The 19,887-nt window shown below is 39.3% G+C and overlaps 2 protein-coding genes across 7 annotated transcripts in view; one reads left to right on the forward strand and one right to left on the reverse strand.

Moving 5' to 3' along the window:
- Positions 1-19,887, forward strand: part of NBEA (neurobeachin) — an 848,387-nt gene that overhangs the window by 608,292 nt on the left and 220,208 nt on the right. For all 6 annotated transcript variants that reach the window (XM_073341812.1, XM_073341823.1, XM_073341834.1 and 3 more), the window contains one exon: positions 3,682-3,818. In XM_073341812.1, the coding sequence (XP_073197913.1) occupies positions 3,682-3,818 (137 nt within the window). The remainder of the gene's footprint in view (positions 1-3,681; positions 3,819-19,887) is intronic.
- Positions 5,411-8,048, reverse strand: MAB21L1 (mab-21 like 1). The gene has a single exon (XM_073341797.1). The coding sequence runs from the start codon at positions 7,522-7,524 to the stop codon at positions 6,445-6,447; it is 1,080 nt and encodes a 359-aa protein (XP_073197898.1). The 5' UTR covers positions 7,525-8,048; the 3' UTR covers positions 5,411-6,444.

Genomic DNA, 19,887 nt, shown 5'->3' on the forward strand with positions numbered 1-19,887 from the left:
ACCTGTGGATCTAAAGTGAATTCTTAACTGTAAGTGTTCGTTGCGTTTCCTCCGTTACACTGTTGGCCCCCTGGTCTACTTCAAAATGGTTGGAAATGTTCAACCAAATTATACTGGAAAAGATATTCTCTTTCTAAGCGTCCAAATTCCTGACAAGCATTTCCACTCTTCTTTTGGTCTCCTTTTCTAGAGGTAACAGGGCGTGGTGGCCTGTCAACCCACAACCAAACCCCAAATTGTATAGTGAAATAGTGCAGGAAAACAGGTCCAGTCTTTCTAGAGCTCAGGTGGGAGCATCGGATTTTTAGTTGCAGTTGAATATACGTGCATTAGGAGCAGATATAAGCAATATTCATTTTTTAACTGCCTCCTAATGCCCCACATATCATACTGGTATGTGCTGGGAGGGTTCATTACTATGCACGTTTTTATTACTGTGACTGTGCTTGAAGTGAATATTTGCTTCCAAGCCAAAAGCGCTGTTCTCCAGCCCCAAAGGTGAGTGGGTTGGATTGGTCGCCGTGGCTCGTTATCTTTCCAAAACCGAACGAGCCCATCGGACTCTTTCCGGCGTCAGGTGTGCCGCGCTATTGCTCTAGACGGTCGGCTGTGTTTTGGAAAAGAACCCAAAGCTTCCAGATAACTGGGTACCATATGGAAAATCTGCAGTATTTTGATTATGCCTTATGTAAACATTTTAATATCGGATCCTTAAAATCCAGAGACTGTCCCAAAGGGGATTAAAACATAATCCTCTCTCTCTATAGCTGTAGTGGATTAATTTCGTATTCTCTCAGTGGCTGGTTTGCTCCCTGAAGGCTACAACAAAAAGACTCAGTGCTCCTTAAACGTGCTATGGAATTGGAAGTTGTAATTGGAGATTTCCAAAGGACTAGTGTAAAAATGACACACTAATAAGACTGAATATTTCATTTTGTGTCGTCTTCGGGGGGAGGGAGGAGAGACGGCGTCAGGAATTATAAAATCTATTTTCCCTGTAACAAAATAAGAAATCCCTTACACCTTATTCAGAGGACGCCCTCATTGGAAGGAAAAATATTTCATAAACATTATCCGTTTTCCTTAGAAAGTACAATAAAGGTTATTCGTAACGGTATTTCCATAGCTCGCTTGTATTACGTTTCTACACATTTAGAATGTCGTTTGAATACAGGGGCACTATTTTTTGGTCAAAATCACTTTACTGTTTAAGGCGCTTTGAGACTTTCTCGGGGGGGGGGGGGCGGGATCTGGAATTCACTGATCTCCGAGTTAAATCACAGTCTTGGAAGTGAACCCCTCCTGCCTTGTCTATCCCAGTCACACAGGTACCCATAGGAATCTACTATGTTCTCCTATTGTCCTTGTAGATTTCTGGTGATAGGCTTTGGCTGTTTGACCATTAAATACTAGTAACTTTGTTTTTATTTTATTCGCATAACACAAGGGAAAGAGAGGTAATTGGATTAAACAGATGATCTTCCTTCTGGGATTCAGTAAGGCCCACTAACGCCTCCTTAAAATGATAGAATATCAAGTTGTTTCCAATATGCATCATCTTAACGCAGTTTTCTTTTAGCACAAAGGCCCGTAAACCCATTGCTGTTTGTACAGCATAATGAGTAGGGAGGGCAACACGGCTGCTCTGGGGCTACTGTTGGGTAAGGGTTAAAAGAGGGGCTGGAATGGTCTGCTTAAGAGGGCAAGTGGTTCTGCAGGGCAGGGAGCTGCTGTCCGTATAGATAGATCCTCCTTCTATAAACACAAAGGAGAGGGGCCTAGGGAATAGAAACCCAAATCCACTTGTAATCGTACAACAGAATCGGGCATAATTACTTGAGCAACCTAGATTAAGATTGATGAGCCTTTAAAGCGCCGTTGCAGATCGATCACCCTGCCCTTTGCAGAGAGGCCAGGTTTCCTAGCGGCGCGGCTCGGCTGGGCTCGGCTCCCACAGCAGAATAACGGAGAGAAGATGGAGGCTAAAGGGGACAGGAGCAAAGCAAACCCTCGGCATGTGATTCAGATCAGCTGACTGGATTCAAGAGGCTACACTGGTTTATTAGGAGATAGAAAACAATAAAATGAAGGAATACTAGAGTTTGTATCAATATTATCTAGCCTGCCACACTGGGCTGCTGAAAGCTGTCAGTGAAACAGTGAGTTTTAGATTCCCTCTTGTACACATAATAATCCGTGCCTTTCCCTTCGTTTATTTTGCAAAGGAAATGACAATACGTTGTGCAACACAGTCTCAAATTGGGTGTTTCACCTGACAGCTAGATGCGCTGATACACGACTAAGTTGGGCTAAGTGTAATTTGAAGTGTTGCTACACCATCCGATTGTACAGTGTGCGTGTGTATGTAAAATATTGTGGGAGGAGGAGAAGATTGTACCGGTGCCTATTAGCCTTGGTGCGGTTGTGCAGAGCAAGCCCAAAGCTTGTCCTGCCCGTGCCGGTGTGAAACACCACTCACCCACCACAGAGAGTCTCGGCAGTGCCTGCGGATTGCAACTGGAGATCCACCGGTCTGATGGTCACCTTGCGCGCGATCCGGATTTTTGTACAGAACATTTTAACTGCATAAATATGAACAGGATCTCTCTTTTTTGTACATTGAGATGAATAGCTTTTAAAAGGGGTATATATAAAATATCTTGGTTTCACTGAGTTTCCAAAATGTCGAGTAAGCCTTTATTACTTATACTTCATGTGTCTAGGTATAGATTTCTTCGTGCAAGTTAGTTGTGGACTTGTAAGAGAATTTTATATTTAATCTATTTTTGTTTAAAATAAGTGAGCTTCCTAAATCACATTAGCAGTTTAATGGCAGATTTACTGAATTCGGATTAAAGATCAGCGCCTCTTTGTATTAAAGCAGAAATGGTTTCCTAAAATTAAAACCTCCCACAATGCGCCCTAAAGACTGGCAGTTAGAATACAAATTACGCCATCCCCGTTCCTCAATACACACACATGGGTGGCAAAGAATTATATTTTGTGTAAAATGTTATGGTAAAATTATTTTTTAAAGTTCTTAGCGGTGAGACATTGAAATAAAAATCTTGCTGGAAAGGTATAAAACGTTGGATGCCGCTTTCTGAGACATCACATGCGGCTATTTGTTTTTCTTTTGTGATGTCTTCTGATTTAAGCTGTAGACTCGGAGTTAACACTAATGAAAGGGAATGTTTTCGGCTTCTATGAAAGTACAGACGGGCTGTATTTGCTTTTCCCAGGAAAGCGCCGATATCTAGAGATGAATCCCCAGACTTTGTGCAAACTATGAGCTTTTGGGACTCCCTTCGCCTGAACCGGCTGACCCTATTTATTGAGAACTATATGTAACATGTCACTGCTACTTGCAACCTCCTGTATCTAAACAGTGTTAGTGTTAATCAGGAATAAGAAGGTCACGAAAGGAGAAGGGCAGTAATTTTTCATTCTAGCCCCCCTGAATTTTGGTCATTGATTCATCTCGGAGTCTCACCCTACCGCTCACAAACTCTTGTCAGACTACTCACGAGAGAGCAGAGTGGTGAGCCCTGGCAAGAAAGATATAAAGCAACTTACAAATGGACTTTATTAGGCGGATTGTTAGGTGCCTGCATTCAGTAAGGAAGGGGGGAGGGCCGGCCGGAGTTGCTACGGCCTGACGCCCCTGCCCTTGTCTTGCAGGCCCGGTGGTTCTCAGCACGCCGGCACAGCTCATCGCCCCTGTGGTAGTGGCCAAAGGGACCCTCTCCATCACCACCACGGAAATCTACTTCGAGGTGGATGAGGATGATCCGGCCTTCAAGAAGATTGACCCCAAAGTGAGTAGAGTGCGTTTCCTCGTGGGCTGGGTGTGTTTACACTACGTCTGGACGCGATTTGTATGTTAAAACACTGCCCGGAGAACATAATCGGAACGCACAGCCTAGAGTGCGGAAGGTCCCCTCCTCCCCCCAAACGCCTCTTACTCCTGTGGGCTTTTACTGTGTTTTATTAAAAAGCGAAATGTATTAATGATGGCAAATCCTCTATTACTTACAGCGTGCACATTTTTAACAATCTTTCTCTGAATGCCTCTGTATGAACATGGGCAGATTTAGCAGTTAAGCCAATTGCTCTGAAATCCCTTGAGGTAACAGCGGTCCCAGACTGCGGTCCCCTAAGACACAGTGATGGGCTTTTCTCTTGCAGTGGATTTTATAGAATCCCTTTATTTCAAGAATGTTAGTTTCTAAATAGGAAAAAGCTGCACGTTTTAATAAATGTTATCTGTTCAAATACTGAAATTAATGTTCTCTTTCTGAAAAAGAAAATGGCTATCATGTGGGCCTGAGCACAAGAGCTAATTCTTGGCAAATATCTAATTTTTTGCATTGTTTAATATTACAAAACACCTTGACATCTGCAAGAGAAGTAGATCCAATCAATTTAAGAGCGATTTACATATATTTGACCTGTATTAGCGTTGAGAATAAAAATTTGAATCCGATTTTTTTTTAAAGTCGAGCATACATGTGGTGGGGGATTGTTATAGGGATCTATCTATGGGGCACCTTTCTGACATGTAGTTTATTCTTCTTATTATTGTTTTATTCTCTATACATTCACAAAACAATTTTACAAGTTTCTTAAGTAGGGGAGGAAAATACAGGAGATACTTTTAAAAGTCACTCCAATATTGTTTCTTGTAAAAAGACCTTCACTGTAAATGCTTTTCAGTGATAACTTTTTAAAAACGCAGTTATCGCTTTTGAAAACGTGTGTTTTAATAAAGCAGGTTTTCTATTGAGGAATAATGTCTGACATTCAGAACATGCTCGTAAGCATTAAATAAAAAAGATTCTCGCACAATAGCCATTGTAATGGTATCACAAATACCCACCCACTATGAGTTCTTACAACTGGACATTATTATATAGGCAATTTGCTTAGTTCAGCACTTGTTGACTATTAAGTTACTAAATAAATGATATACGTTGCTATTTTGGGTGTATATTATTTTGCATTTTAATCTTAAAATATTTTAAGGAAATATACGTTCTGAATAATCATATGTTGGAGTATGAACAGACAGTCTGTGATCACTTACAGTTTTATGGATGTGCACATGCTATTCTCTTTGAATGCCCTTTGAACACAGGGAGTTGATTTCTACAGATGCAACTTGCAATCTTGTTACATCCATAGTGGATCTGTAGGTCGGAAGTTATATTGTTCTTCATTTTATTGCTACTGGCTTGACCTCTTCACCTGTAAATTTTGCTTTCTTCTTTATTACTACTTGCTCCAAAATATTGATTTTTGTCAGGAATCAGACTCATTGCTCATTCAGTAGCCTCTCCTTCAGTGCTGTGTTTTGTTTCCTCAGTACTGTTCAAAACCATGCAGAAACATTAACCTGGTATAGCGAATCTTTCAAAAGTAAATTTATTTTCTGATGCCTGAAGAAAATGTTGCTCTGTTAATTACCACACGAATTTGTGGTGCATATAATACACCAATATTTTCTTCTCCCACAAAACTAGTCAGTAGGAAAAGGGCTGCTCCCTTATGATTTGCAAAACATTACATTGGCCATATTTTCAAATAGAAAACTTGATCCAGTTTTGAAACGCTTAACAATATTTATTTTACTTCATTTATTAGCTTGTAATTAAATAAAATCAGCAACAGAAATTAAAATCTAAATCACAAAAAGTCATTATCCAGTGTATTTCAAGTGCATTTTTCAAATATATAATTCCAATATTCAAGCGTTATTATATAAGCAGAATCCAAATTTCTTTTGAATATATTTAAATAACATTTCAAGTATATTTATGGAATGTTAGAAATAGAACAAGCAATATATATGAAACGAAAAATGTAAACTTTTAAGTTCAGACACTTCAAAAGACAATTAACAAAAGTACCATGATAAAATCTACCTTTTTAAATGGTATCTTCTTTAGCAGAAAATGTCCTGAAGTATCCGAAATGGCAATTTAACTTCTGTTCACCAAATCACAAAACACCAACATCCACAATTTCAAAGACAATGTGCGATCACAATATTTGATACAAATTAAAATGTACATTAGGGTTTTGTTCAGATGGCATATCCAAATAGCTTTTACTCACAGAGGGATTTACACAAAAATACTGGGGTTTGTTATAATCCATTGGTGCCCTTTCTAGGCAGAATGGTCACAATCATGTTAAATTACAGCCGAATTTGTTTCCGGGTGTTAAGATACATTTTTCAGGGGGAATTTCAAAACTGTGATGAAGATATGTCATAGTGTTTGTTGTTGTGAGTGTGTGTGAGGAGCCTAAGCAATATTCCTTTTAAAGAGAATATTATTAGCATTCTCAAGTGGAAATATTTGACTTTTCGAACAGGAAGTTTAAACTTTATCTGAAAATAAGAAGACCCATAAGAAGTTAGGCCCATATTTTAATTGTCCTCTAAAGTTTTTCCAAACTTTTCGGGTTGGTGAGTATTTCCCTAGCCAGTCGCCAAGTTTGTTTGGCTGCATTTTCCAGGGCTGAATGAGGTTTTCCCTGAAACAGGTCTAAGTTGGGCAAGAAGTAATGTGGGCACCTCCTGCACTGAAGGCAGGAGATGAGTTGCAGTAAAATCCCGTTGAGCCGGTCGCCCAGACAAGACTCGTCCCAGTCCGATTCCCGGGGATGCTTTTCACACTCGTATGAAACCAGAGTCTTCATGTGATAATTATTCAGGGGCTGGCCCGGCAGTTCCAGATGACGATCCCGTAAGGTTTTGAGAATAGAGAGGCATTTCTTTCTGCAGCCGCCCATCTGCAGTCTGTTCTCCGCTTCTGCGAACTGCAACACCCAGGCATCACTCTCGGCTGAACTCTGCTTGCCTGCTAGAGAGTGACACTCCTTGGATAAAAGGTTGAATCCTTCAGCTTTGACCTCTGCTACCCTGTTGGGTCCCGGCCAGGGGATGTGGGGAAGTGGCCAGTGGGCAGCACTCCTTGGCCAGATCCCTGTGCATTTAAAAGCTGGAGTGATCTGCACGACATATCTATCTCTGATTCTCAGTTTCACTTCACTCGTGTCAGCCACCATCTTTACCACATCTCTGTAACTGCATTTATCCACGGCTTGGGCCACCAGAGTCTGAAATCTGGACCGGATTTTGCGAGCAGAAAGATAACCAGAAGCCGTGATGAACTCCACCCAAAGGGACATGCTCCTCTTGCGCCCATCGCTTAACTTTAACACGGCGCAGCCCGGCAAAGAGCCGTCGTCCACGAAGTTGAAAACTCCCATTTGGTTCAGATAAAGGACCACTTCAAACTCAGTGGGAGAAATGACCTCCAGGCCCTCATAGCGGTTGTCCATCTCGTTCAAAGAGCTGATGAAACGGGGCTCCTGCACCTCCACTTCCTTTAGTACGTCCGAAACCACTTTGCAGACTTCTCGGATAGTTTTGGCGATGGCGGCTTTCCTGGCTTGGCATTTCTCGTTGTAGTATTTATTCAGATGATACACCAGCTTGGCCTGGGCCGCGATCATATTGGGGCAGAGATCCGGATTGTATACCGGAGTCTCGCAATAGGCTGTGGGATCCAATGCGGCTGCTAAGGCTGGAGCCAACTTCAGAGGGGAAACAGGCTGCAGCGCTCTGAAACGTAACAAATGTCTTTCAAAATACGCTGTGGCAACTGCTGCTCAGATGCTCTCTTCCTGCCTTTTCAGAGCAGCCGTCTCGAAGGGGGGAGCGATATTTTTCTTTCCTTTCCTTTCTTTTTTTAAAGGATCATTGAGTGAGAGCAAAGCCTTGAGATCGGCAATTCCCCAGCAGCAATAAAAACAAAAGTTGAACTGAGACACAGCAAGGCTTCCAGTAGTCAAAATAATAAACCCTCTTCGTATGTATGTATGTTTTCCTGTAGTAATCACTGTGTGTGTGTGTGTGTGTGTGTGTGTGTGTGTGTGTGCAGGGTTGTTAATCAGATGGTGGGAAAAGTGCTGGGTGTCGGTGTGTTGTGTGTGTGTATGTGTCAGGAGAAGCTGGCTGTTGGTTAGTATAAGAGCCCAGATGCTCTCGTGTGGAAATTATAAAGGCAGGGCCAGGCAGGCGGGCGGCCAATCGCCACTGGTCTCGTCACTGCAGCCTCCTTCAGCTCAAACCCGGCTAATTAATCCGTCTCTTGGCTATATATACACGTATATATGTATACACAAACTAAAGGTAGGCGGCTGCTGGCAGAAAAGCATCCAGGCCACCTATATATTTGGAAATCAAGAAGAATCTCTCGGCTTTTGGTGTAATTTGAAGCGTACTGATGTTTTGAAAGGACTTGGCAAAACTGTGGTGTTCTGCACTAAATCCCTGTTTGTCTCCTTAAGGCTGAAATGTGAATGCAGGTGTATTAATGGAGAGCCATCAACTACTGAGCTATATACGGGGATTCACTCTTTAAAGAACAGATACGTAAATTCACTAACTCGCTCTTGGCGTCAAATCATGGTGTCCCTTTCTCCTGATAAGTTGTCTGTAATTGCAGGTCAGAAGTTTTCCCCTCATGAATTGGCCAGAGTATAAGGCCATAGATTCTCGGCAATGTAATGTTTGCAGGAATAAAATATTACACAGCATCCGCTAATTAAATTGTTTTAAAGCATGTTCTGACGAGGTATAATCGATTTTAAGGTTACGCAGATATTGCATTCTCTCTGCTTGTTTTTTAATATATATATTTGTAACGTATGAAGGAAATACCATTTGCTAAACGCATCTAACAGTTTATTTTCATATTCAGTCTCAGAAGCAGCAGATACTTAGTGTAAATCTTATTTGCTAGTGCTTAGCTTCGTTTTTATATTCGGTATATGTCACCAAGATATTGCAACGCCATATATGTTCAGATGCCTTTTCAGGACATCGTTGCAAAATAAATATCTATTAATCTCCTTATCTGGACAGTTTATTTTAATGTGAACTCTATTTGCAAGCTGTGTTTTAATAAATGTGCACACGGGAGGGACATTAGCGAGTGCAGACATGCTGGCAGACAACTAATCTGACAGTTTGGATTTTCGTGTGTGTGATATATAATTAAACAAATTTCTTCTTTAGTATCTTAAGTGTCAGTAATCGGTCCTCCTGTTTGCAAAGATTGGTACGACAAACATATTTCGCAGCATCTTCCGTGCGTTGTTTAAGAATAAACGTGATTTATATCCATAGCACGCGCTTTTTCCTCTAGTGTCTTTAAGAAATTTTAATTTATGACTCAGATTCTTAATTTTTAAATTTACTGTCCCTTGAAATTATTTTCTAAGAAACATCTATCGGCTTGCACAGGGATGTCTTATGCCATTAACGTTTTCCTGTCACTAGCCTATTAATGCGGCAACATCCAAGGTGTGGAAGAGTTTATTTTGTGCTTTGCTTGCTCGACGTAGCGTTAGTGCAGACGCTCCTGTATTTCGGGGACTGTTGATCCACATGAAGAATTTGATGGGCGTCTGTAACTTTCTACTCATGAATAAAATGAAACCGGGGTTGTCTTTAGACTCCTAACCCAGGAACTGCAGACATCAGCTCACCCTTAAGGAGCTTTCCCCTCCTCAATCGCATCCTAATGTGCCCGCAGCACGTTCTTGGTATTTTTTTATAAGGAATAGCTACTTTCCATAGTCTTTAGCTTTCTTCGCTTCATCCAAAGTGTCATGTCCAGGGGACGAAAACCAGGCTGGTGAGCAGACAGGCTCTGACCCTCTGCTGAGCGGGCTGGGTATTATTTCCAGATTTAGCCATATAGCTTGGGAGCAAAATGCTTTGCCCCGGTGCTCTCTCAACAACTGCGCTTTGAAAATCAGAAATCCCCAAGAGGCCACGCTCCCGGGTCCGAGCCCCCGACGCTGCTGCGGCTCGTTGGCCTGGGCAGGCGGGGCGCGCAGCTCCTTCTGCAAGGAGGAGGCGGGAGCGGAGCTGCCGCCGGCTGCAGCCCCGGGAATGGGGCGTTCAGCTGCCTCCGTTCATCCCTCACATCACAAACCAGCGCATCGCTCCTCGTCTCCACACGCGCGGCCGCCCCTCTGCCCTGCCCACACCCCTGTACATGCCCTCTCCTAATTCAGGGGGCAGAAGATGCTTTCTGATCATCGCTGTCGCCTGCTGCGATTGTCTTTAGTTCCCCCCTTTTCGCATCCTGGGGGCGGTGGCCGCGTCTTCGCCTCTGCCCGCAGCGCTACTAGCCCCTCCACTAATCCGTGCCGCTCCAGCTTCCAGGCGCCCATGTCACTCGCAGCTGTGTGCGTGGGCGAGAGGAGCGAGAGAACACCCCGCTCTACCAAGAAGCCGCCCCGAGGTCCCTGGGCACAGGAAGGGTAACGCGTGTGCCGCGGTCGCCACCCCCACGTGTATTGCCCCTACAACCCACATGTGGCCAGGTGGAGCCGGCTGCGCGGATGGAGGACCCCATCCTACCCACCTTGCTCAGGTCAAGCCCCCATCGGGTCCCAGGAGAGCTTCTTGTGAACAGAGGCCGCAGCGGGAACAGGCGCAGGCATGCTTGGGGATGGGGGAGAGTCCCAGATGCCCCTAATTGCTTCCAAAGGCCCGATCCAGCTCCGTTGAGGACGTTGGCCAATCTGACTTGAATCGGAGGGGGAACGGGTCCTAAGTGAAACCGTAGGCAGGCGTTTTGGGTGCATTTGAGTGCTCTTTAACTGAATCTGGTACTTGCGGGGAAGAAAGCCCGGTGCGAAGCTGCAGGGAAATTTGTAGGCCAAGTCGACCTATTCCGACAAAGTGAAGTCAGCTCCCGGAGGTTTCCTTAGTAAGAAAAATGAACTTGCTGAATTGTTTTCTTACTCCATCTCGTTCCCCCATTGGGCATCTGGATCTGACAATAACCAGCACAAAAGGACACAGGCAGATACGTTATCACTGTTACTAAGTGGCTGCCCCAAAATATTAGTCCTAGGCGGCGTGGGGCACCGTGGCTTCCTTTAGACATTGAAAATGTAAAAATAATTCGTTTTTGTTTGCCTCTGTTTCCACACAACTGAAAAATAAATCCTTCCGGTGGAGTTTAGACAGCATCGTTGTTTAAAACCGAAAGTGAAACTCTTCAGACAAAAAGAAAAGGAGTACTTGTGGCACCTAAGAGACTAACAAATTTGAGCTGTAGCTCACGAAAGCTTATGCTTAAATGAATTTGTTAGTCTCTAAGGTGCCACAAGTACTCCTGTTCTTTTTGCGAATACAGACTAATACGGCTGCTACTCTGGAACTTCAGACAAAGGCATGTGTTTTCCTCCATCCTTGTCATGGTAACTGCTGCTTTCTGGGGAGATGACACATACTCCAAAGTCCTTACATTTAATTTAGTTCGTCTGCCAACTGATTTTCAGTTACATTAAAGTTGTATTTTAGAGAGAGAGAGAGATTTTTGCTATTTCTAAAAACAAAATAATTTCTTGAACTTTCAGCGGGTGTGCTAATTTGCTAATTATTTATTAGTACAATATGTTAAAATAGAAAATTAAGGTTGTATCTTTCCTGAATCAAAAGCTTTAGAATAAAATGTAAAGGTTTACCTAAAAACAAGTGAGCAATGTAGATAATTATGTTTAGTTGTTACATTTTGATGATTAATGCAAATATGCAAAAATATAAAATTTAATGTTACATAGGTTGCATTTATTATTAAAGCCTGCCATTAATTTCATTGCACCCATTTAAAGTTTTATCCATGAATGAAGGAATGAACCCTTTAATTGTTGGCATGGTAAAATCTGTTCATTTTAGGAATGTTTTCTGAGCATTTATCTGAGTTTGTTCACTTTGCAATCCTATATTTAAAATGCTGTGGTTTTAGTAAATTATAAAACTATAGAGTGGGTTTTTCTGTCATTCAGTTTCATGTTTAGAGATAATGATTTATACTGGAAGAGTGAGATTAAAATCATCTCATTAAAATGATGATTGATCATTTGTGATGTTAGGAGTTGGAGGCCTATGAAATAGAGAGAGGTAAGTTTTCCCAAATTACTGTTTTCCAGGTATTTTTTCCTAATTATTTAGGTCTACCCACTGCTACCACATCTGCTGGAAACACATTTTACATTTAGACATTTCAAAATGTGTTGCTTAAGCAGTTGTCTTATTAGCCAAAAAGCCCAATTGTGTTGAAAAATGTGCGAATACAGGGATTCTGTGTTTCAGTAAACCTAATTTGAAAATTTCAGTTGCCAGATCATAAATTTAAGCAATACTGTTCTTTCATGTGGAAAGAAAGTATAAGTTAGCTAGAATATATAAGCACATATGTTAAGTGCTTATATTGATATTTCTTTGTATCTCTTCTTATATAATAGTTGTGATTCTACACACAACTATTCATGAATGTAAAATTTTATTTTTTTTAATATCTGTTTATTGTGTTAGAGAAAGAAAAAGAATATGAAGTTGAGTTTATTAAATTATTTATCCCTGCTGCTGGAGAAGGTTTGAAGGCTGATTGAACATATCTGATTTCTTGGATCTTAATTTTTTTTTTTAGTGCACTCTGGCTATTTTATCTGTATCATCCTGCCAGCCACAATACATTTAGGTTTTGACACTAGAGAAATTGGACACACATTTTTAGAGGGTTTGCTTTAGATGCCATTTTATATAAAAGCAGATAGGAAGAATCTTTTCTTGTAATATAACTTGAAGGTATTTTATTTTTTATTTATTTATTTACTGTTGACTTCTTTTTCAAACATTCGAATTAATAAAACAAGAGTAAATTTAAAAAGTAAAGAAGTTCATATAGTTTCCCCCAAAAGTTTCATGTTAGTGACATTAATACTCATTATATAGCAAATAAGTTTTATATATGAATGAATGAATACTTATTTATAATTTTAAAAATATTGTCTTTGATTATATTAAATGGTATGCAGTTTTGTGCAGAGCCTTATAATTATCTTTTGAGATGAAAAATAATCAGATTCAGATGTTTACAGTATAAGTTATTACAAATGTGACTGCTAAAGAATCTTAATTGCACAATTTGATGGATTAGTCCCCTCACTAAAAATAAATATTAAAAATTAATATAAATTATCACGTGTCAGTATTGGACTTTGTCATCCTGGAAAGTACCGAATTTTTTTTTAATTTAAAATGTCCCTGTTTTGTATGTTCTTATGTAAAAACAACTATTAATTTGTTTTCTCTATCATTTTACATTTCAAGAGCAAACACACATTTTGCACAACTGCAAATTGCACTTTTTGCTGGAAACTGCAGAAACTTTCATATAGGAGAAATGCATTGTATTATTCATTTGGTTCACTTCTATATCAGCTTCATCAAAACCAGACATTTCTCATACACAGGATTTTATTTAAGTAATCCAACACTGATTTTTTTTTAAAGGTTTCCTACTTTAAGAATGTTCTTTTCTGCTGAACCCAGGGAGGAATATGGAATCAGTAGGGATTAGCGCCTTTTAATCTACTACATCTGTAGTGGGTCATCCAACACTGCAGAATTCTCATTACTGTTTCATGCTGTATATGATTAAGCAACTGAAAGAATTCAACACTGACCTTGAGAATAAAGCTGTATGTGTTGGATGAGCAGCTTCCAATGACTGCATGTCTAAAATAACCTTTCCTCTTGATAACTTGTATTTCTGAAATTTACTGTGTGATGGAAGGACCAAAGGAGTAGAGAATGTAAGTAAATCAAAACCAAAGTGCAGTAACATTTAAAGATGTTTATTTGTGTAAATTATGACATTACTCTGCTTGTGTATTCACCTTCTGTGGTTTGCTCAACATCTATTAGTCTAACCCAAATAAGAGAACAGTGTTACAGGAACATAAATACCTTGTCATAGGTATTTTGTAAAATAGTTTTTACATTGGCTAGCAAACATAAATGACTTATTTTTCTTAGGTGCTAAGAATCTGCAACTCCTGTGTAGAGGCCAATGGAAACTGCAGGTGCTCAACATCCCTAAAAATCAGACAAAACGGCTATTAGTGCTTTATCTCTTCACATACATTTTGTCATAGCCTGTGTTCATTGATATTTTTAATGCCATCAATAATATGTGCATACCAAGTCATTCTACCTGAAGAACCAACCTGTTCTCCCTCACCTTGCATTATGTAGGTCAAGTATGGTAACCATCTGTGCATGTCACTTAATCTAGATTTAGGCATAAGAATACATGCTTTACATATTTTAGTATAGCCTTGAGAAACTGGTAATTCATTGTAGAATTTAGTGTATAGCTTCCACATTTTTTTCCTCCAGAATAATGTGGATGCAGATGGCTGAGTGAATTGGTCATGAATGATAAATACGTTTAATTGAACCTTAGAAAGACCCTGATTCTGCACACACACTTGCTTAACAGTCAATATATGATTATTCTCATTGAAATCCAATGGGCCTTCTCAAGCTTTACAGTTAGGCCTTGATCCCACACAGAATTCCGTGCTTAAGTGGAATAATTTTTGAGAGTTAATTCCACATAAAATATGAAATGCACCATATCTAAAAATTTACCTGTGTCTTATATTTGTCTCGAAAAGCTTTTACATTCATATGTGATCATTGTTGTGGAAAAAGTATGTTGTGCCCAGTCCTCTCCTTTCTCAAGAAGAACTCCCGTTGATGTAATTAATCTCTAAGGATGTCATTGAGGAGTTTTGCCTAAAAAAGACAGTGCCATGTTGCCCATGTTTTAGCAAGATGCTCCCACAAAATTTCTTCCTTAGCCTGTCATAAGCCCCATGTACTAGAGGACATGAGTGTGTGTGTGCGCATGCATGCACACACTGTCACAAATAGGATTGAGGGGTGTGGTTTCATAAACACAAATTAAAAAGAAGCAGCGCCTCTTGACAAACACAGATATGAACAACTTGATCTGATTGTTGGAAACACGTATACTCTGTTCCTGAAAAATATGCTGAGTATATTGGTTGTATAACAGTTTATGTAATTTGAATAGCTATGAGGTTAAAGGTTTCATTAGAAAATACCTGACACTTGTAATCTGCTGCGTTCTGAAGGCAAAATAACCCCAAAACAAAACAAACCCGCAATTACTTCTGAACTAGTGGAGTAAAAGTCTCTCTAGAAGGTATGATTTAGTATTTGGAGAGGAGGTAAATTCTATTAGGAGCAGTGAAATTACTCCAACCCTTCTTTAAAATTGGGAGTGGAATTTTAACTGGAGCACTAGAAATCCCCATGTCCATTGTCAGCACGGTACTGGAGTGAGGTCTACCAAATCAGGCCTTTTGTGGCAAGACACAATCCATGATATTTCATCACACACGACGACAAATTTAAACATCACCAAAAATAACAAAGATGAGAATTTATGTAGAGGTAAAAAGTATGCTATTAATTCAGAAATTAAACATACAGTTCTTGAAGTGTGTGGTATTACCCAGCTACAGAAATTTCTGCACTTTGTTACTGAAAAAAAAGTAGGCTATATTAGTATGAATGTATAATAGTAGTATAATGTATTAGTACATTCCAAAGTAAGAAAAAGCATTTATGGCATACTTGATAAGATAGAGATAGTACTGACAAAATTTTCTTCATAAACTAAACAAACAAACAAAAATAACCATCTCACTAAGATTTAAATGGTGCTGTGAATATTACTTTTATTGTTTTACATTTTTATCTTTTGTTTATACTCACACATTGTGAAGTAATTTTTTCTCTTTTGTTGGTGTGGATGTTAATGTTGTTTCCTTCTTTTTCAGAAACAATATTTTCAGTTGATCTAAAAGAATTAATTTATACAAATTAAAAGAGAAACACTTATTAATTGAATCTCATTTCTTAAAACTAATTTTTGGGTTGAATTTGCTTCTCTTATGTAATGTGGCATGGGTACTCGTACATTTTTTTCTCATTAAACAAAAATAAAATGTGTATAACAGTCTTTACTGAAGTTTTTGCTTGGTAATTGCAACAGTAATTTTAATGTTATGCATGTTTACAGGCCTATTAGGAGAAAAATTATGGCAGTCTAAATGATTCTGAGTAATTTCCAGTAAATGTTTTACCATCCATGCTTTTTTGTTCTCTTGTGCAAGTAATTTCTCAGGTATAGAAAGACTAACTTTGACCCGTGCATGTTTTTTTAATAAACTTGTAAAAGGAAACAGCTAATAAATACAGAATTCTTATTGGCACTAGGAAGTGTATGTAAGTAATATCACATCAGCTAGATTGTGCCTTAATGCTTGCAATTTTCAACAGCACCTCAAGAGATTGCTCCTCAAATAAGTAAAAATAACGGCAAATATGTACGACAACAGTTGTCTCATTGTATTCTTTGAGTGTGTTCATTATGTGTTATTAGTCTTTAATTGTGAGAATAAAACTGCATAACTGTTTATCTTGGCAAACTCATTACGTAGAGACTGTACCTTCCTTACAACTGGTGTGTGTATGTGTATTTTATTTCATTTCACACACACATTTTTGCTAGGTTTCTTTTAGCTGTTTTGGTGTACTAGACTAAGAGAGTGTTTTTCAGGTTAAATTTATTGCTAACTTAATCTACACTTGGTAGGCAAACTGCATATCTCAATGGAAAAAAAAGTTTTTTTTTTCCAGAAAATTCAGTACTTCATTTGTTTTGCTCACCACGCTGCATTAGCACAGTTCTCCCCTGTGTGCATCTGCCAGCGTACAATTTAGCCACGGGCATCTGTAGACCTTGTGGTGATCAGTATTGCAGGCAAAAGCCATATGTGTTTTAAATATAAAAAATCTCTTTATTTCATTTGCTGTTTTAACTGGATGGATAACTTTTGTGCCTCAAGACAGAGGAAGAGAAAATACAGAAATAATTAATTGCCTCTATTCTTGAGGCAGTTTTGTTTTCCCTCTCCAATATGGAATGCTTGTCAGCTTTCCTGATAAATGACTGCATGTATTTGCATAGATTTTACATTAACACAAAAATTAGTTTTATTTGTGAAAAACTAGTTTACATAATAATGCAAAACCTAGCATTATGGATTATGTTGCCAAACCTAGAAAACTGTAGAGCATTGTAATTTTCTTTTTCTTGCAAAGATATTTTTAAGGTGTTTTAGTGTGTAGGTTTTACTTTATGTAGCTTTACTTTTAAAAAATCATCAGTTCAGGAACATTTAATGTTTATGTACCTTTTTCTCTAGGCTTTCATAACTTTAATTATTGATGCTGGCATGAATTGGACTTCTCTTTTAGAGCTTACATCCATACATTTGTGAGTAAAATAATCTTAAACACGAGTATATTTCCAAAATCTCATGTAACCGTTTTGATAAAAATCTTGTTGCAAGTTGTTAAATAGACACTAAGATGATGTTTTTAGTTTCTAATAATGCTATTAAAATGGTGCTTGATCACATATTCATAAAAGCGATCAGCTTTGTATTCACTCCAAGTGTGAGACCAATTTTTTTTTTCATACATTCTAAACTGTCTGACTTAAGTGACTGGCCATTAGTGGTTTCAAGACACATTTATATACATCTCTCTGAAAACTGGGTTTTTTATTCACAATTTATTATTCCTGTAGATGGAATTTATAAACCAGTCTAAAACATCTTTGAAGAAAAGCATACTATCCTAATTTTGAAAAAGATTTAGCCATTTTCATGTTCGTTCATATTAAAACCTTGTATCTTATTGTTTAAAGGCATCTGGTGATTGTATGATATCAGTGTATTCCCGGTGCTGAAGAAAATGCAGCTGTATCACTGTTGTTACATCATGGTGTATTACAAAAAGGAAGTCTTGCTCCTTATGAAGCATGCTATACTTAATGGCAACTTAAACTAAGAGAGTGCCTTTTCTTTGCCACTTCTTGAATCTGGGACACCCTGGGTGCCAGCTGTCACTGCTCAGCTAATGATGACAAATGCCCCTCTCTATGCAGATTGCAGATCTTGTAGGCTGCTATGAAGGCAGCCAGATTACCTTTCTTCAGATAGTAACGTAACCTTTTAAACTCAAGTGTCAGAATGAAATTATTAGCTAGGAGAGTTTCAATATCTGTTTCTTTTATTAAAAAAAGGAGGGGGGGGGGGAGAGCTAAAATTTCAAATAGTGCCATAGAAGCTCATAGTTATAAATTGTTCATGCTTCTCTGCTGCTTTAAAAGTAGGAAATTGACACCATTCTGCTGTGAACATAATATGCAGTTTGCCAGAATGAGTGCATGAGTTCTTAAACTGACCCTTCAGTTGTACTGTTAAATGGATATAGAGGGCCAATACTCTGCCATTGTTTATACCTGTATAACCCCTTTGATGCACAGATGTGACTGAGGGCAGAATTTAGCCCTAGATATTTTAAATAAACCTTGATTGTGCTTACATATTATGAAAAGGTATGGGAATACTTATTTCTCTAATAAGTATTTCATGTGACCATTTCTAAACATATGATTCTGATTTAGGAACCACATCAGCAAGGTACTTAAGCAAGTGTCTGACTTTAAGGACCTGAGTAGTGTTGTTGAATTCAGTTGGAATACTCATGTACTTAAAGTTAAGCATATGTATATGTACCTTTTTGAACTGAAGTTTTAGAGCTTAATTTTCCAGTGTAAACCTGAATGTTCTTAATGGAAATGAACATGAAAGAATTAATATCAATTATCTCTAAAATGTCTTGAAATCTTGTAATTTATGTTACGGGGAAATGAGTTCACAGTGCTATAGAATGAATGAATAACACACTATAGGCAAAAATAATATCTATATCTATTTATATATTTCTGTGTGTGTGTGTATGTACACACACATGCATACATTCCCATGTCTTTATATGAGTGTGTGCATATATATATATCCATATATTTGCATACTGGGGTGTATATGGATTTGTATATAGGAGTGAATGTGTGCACGCACAGATATATGTATAAACATTTGTATTTTTCTAGTTTACTTTCTATTAAAACAATTAAAATTTATTGGAAAATTCTTTAATGTGCACATTTCTTTTGCGGTAAAATCAATTTGTGTTGTGAACTGTATTTGCATGAGAATATTAAATTATCTCTGAATTGTCATGAATACTCTGAAAATGTATTAACCTACTGTAGTAAAAATATTTAAGAATTTTTTTTTAGAAAATATTTACATTATTAAAATTATGAAACAGTGGACAATATATGGGGAATTACAGTAAACAGTTTTGTTGAAGCATTTAGTAATAAGAACAATAACAGGAAAAGGGACAGGTTAGAGAAACTGAGACATAAGCGAGAGAGAAAGAAAATGTGTGTTCAGTGTGACTTTGGAATAAACCTGGAAAGTAAATGAGATGGGGATGCTGAAAAAGGATACTATAAATCAGGGGTGGGCAAACTTTTTGGCCCAAGGGCCACATCGGGGAATAGAAATTGTATGGCGGGCCATGAATGCTCACAAAATTGGGGTTGCAGTGCGGGTTCTGTGGTGGGGCTGGGGATGAGGAGTTTGAGGTGCAGATGGGTACTTCGGGCTGGGATCGAGGGGTTTGGAGAGTGGGAGGGGGATCAGGGCTGGGGCAGGGAGTTGGGACCTGGGGAGAGGCTCGGGGTGCAGGCTCCGAGCAGCGCTTACTTCAAGTGGCTCCTGGAAGCAGTCACATGTCCCTTCTCTGGCTCCTATGCGGAGGCGCGGCCAGGCGGGTCTGCAAGCTGCCCCATCCCCAGGCACCTCTCCTGCTGCTCCCATTGGCATGCATAGGAGCTGGAGGGGGGCCATGTTGCGGCTTCCGTGAGCCACGTGGTGCGTGCGTGTCGTTCCCCCGCCCCGTGCCCCAGCTGGAGCGGGCCCAAGCCGCATGGTGTGGCCCCAACCCAGCGACCCGTTCAGAGTGCGCCCCGGTGGGTCTGCACA

The sequence above is a fragment of the Lepidochelys kempii genome, chromosome 1 (assembly GCF_965140265.1).
Source record: "Lepidochelys kempii isolate rLepKem1 chromosome 1, rLepKem1.hap2, whole genome shotgun sequence".
NCBI lineage: Eukaryota > Metazoa > Chordata > Testudines > Cheloniidae > Lepidochelys > Lepidochelys kempii.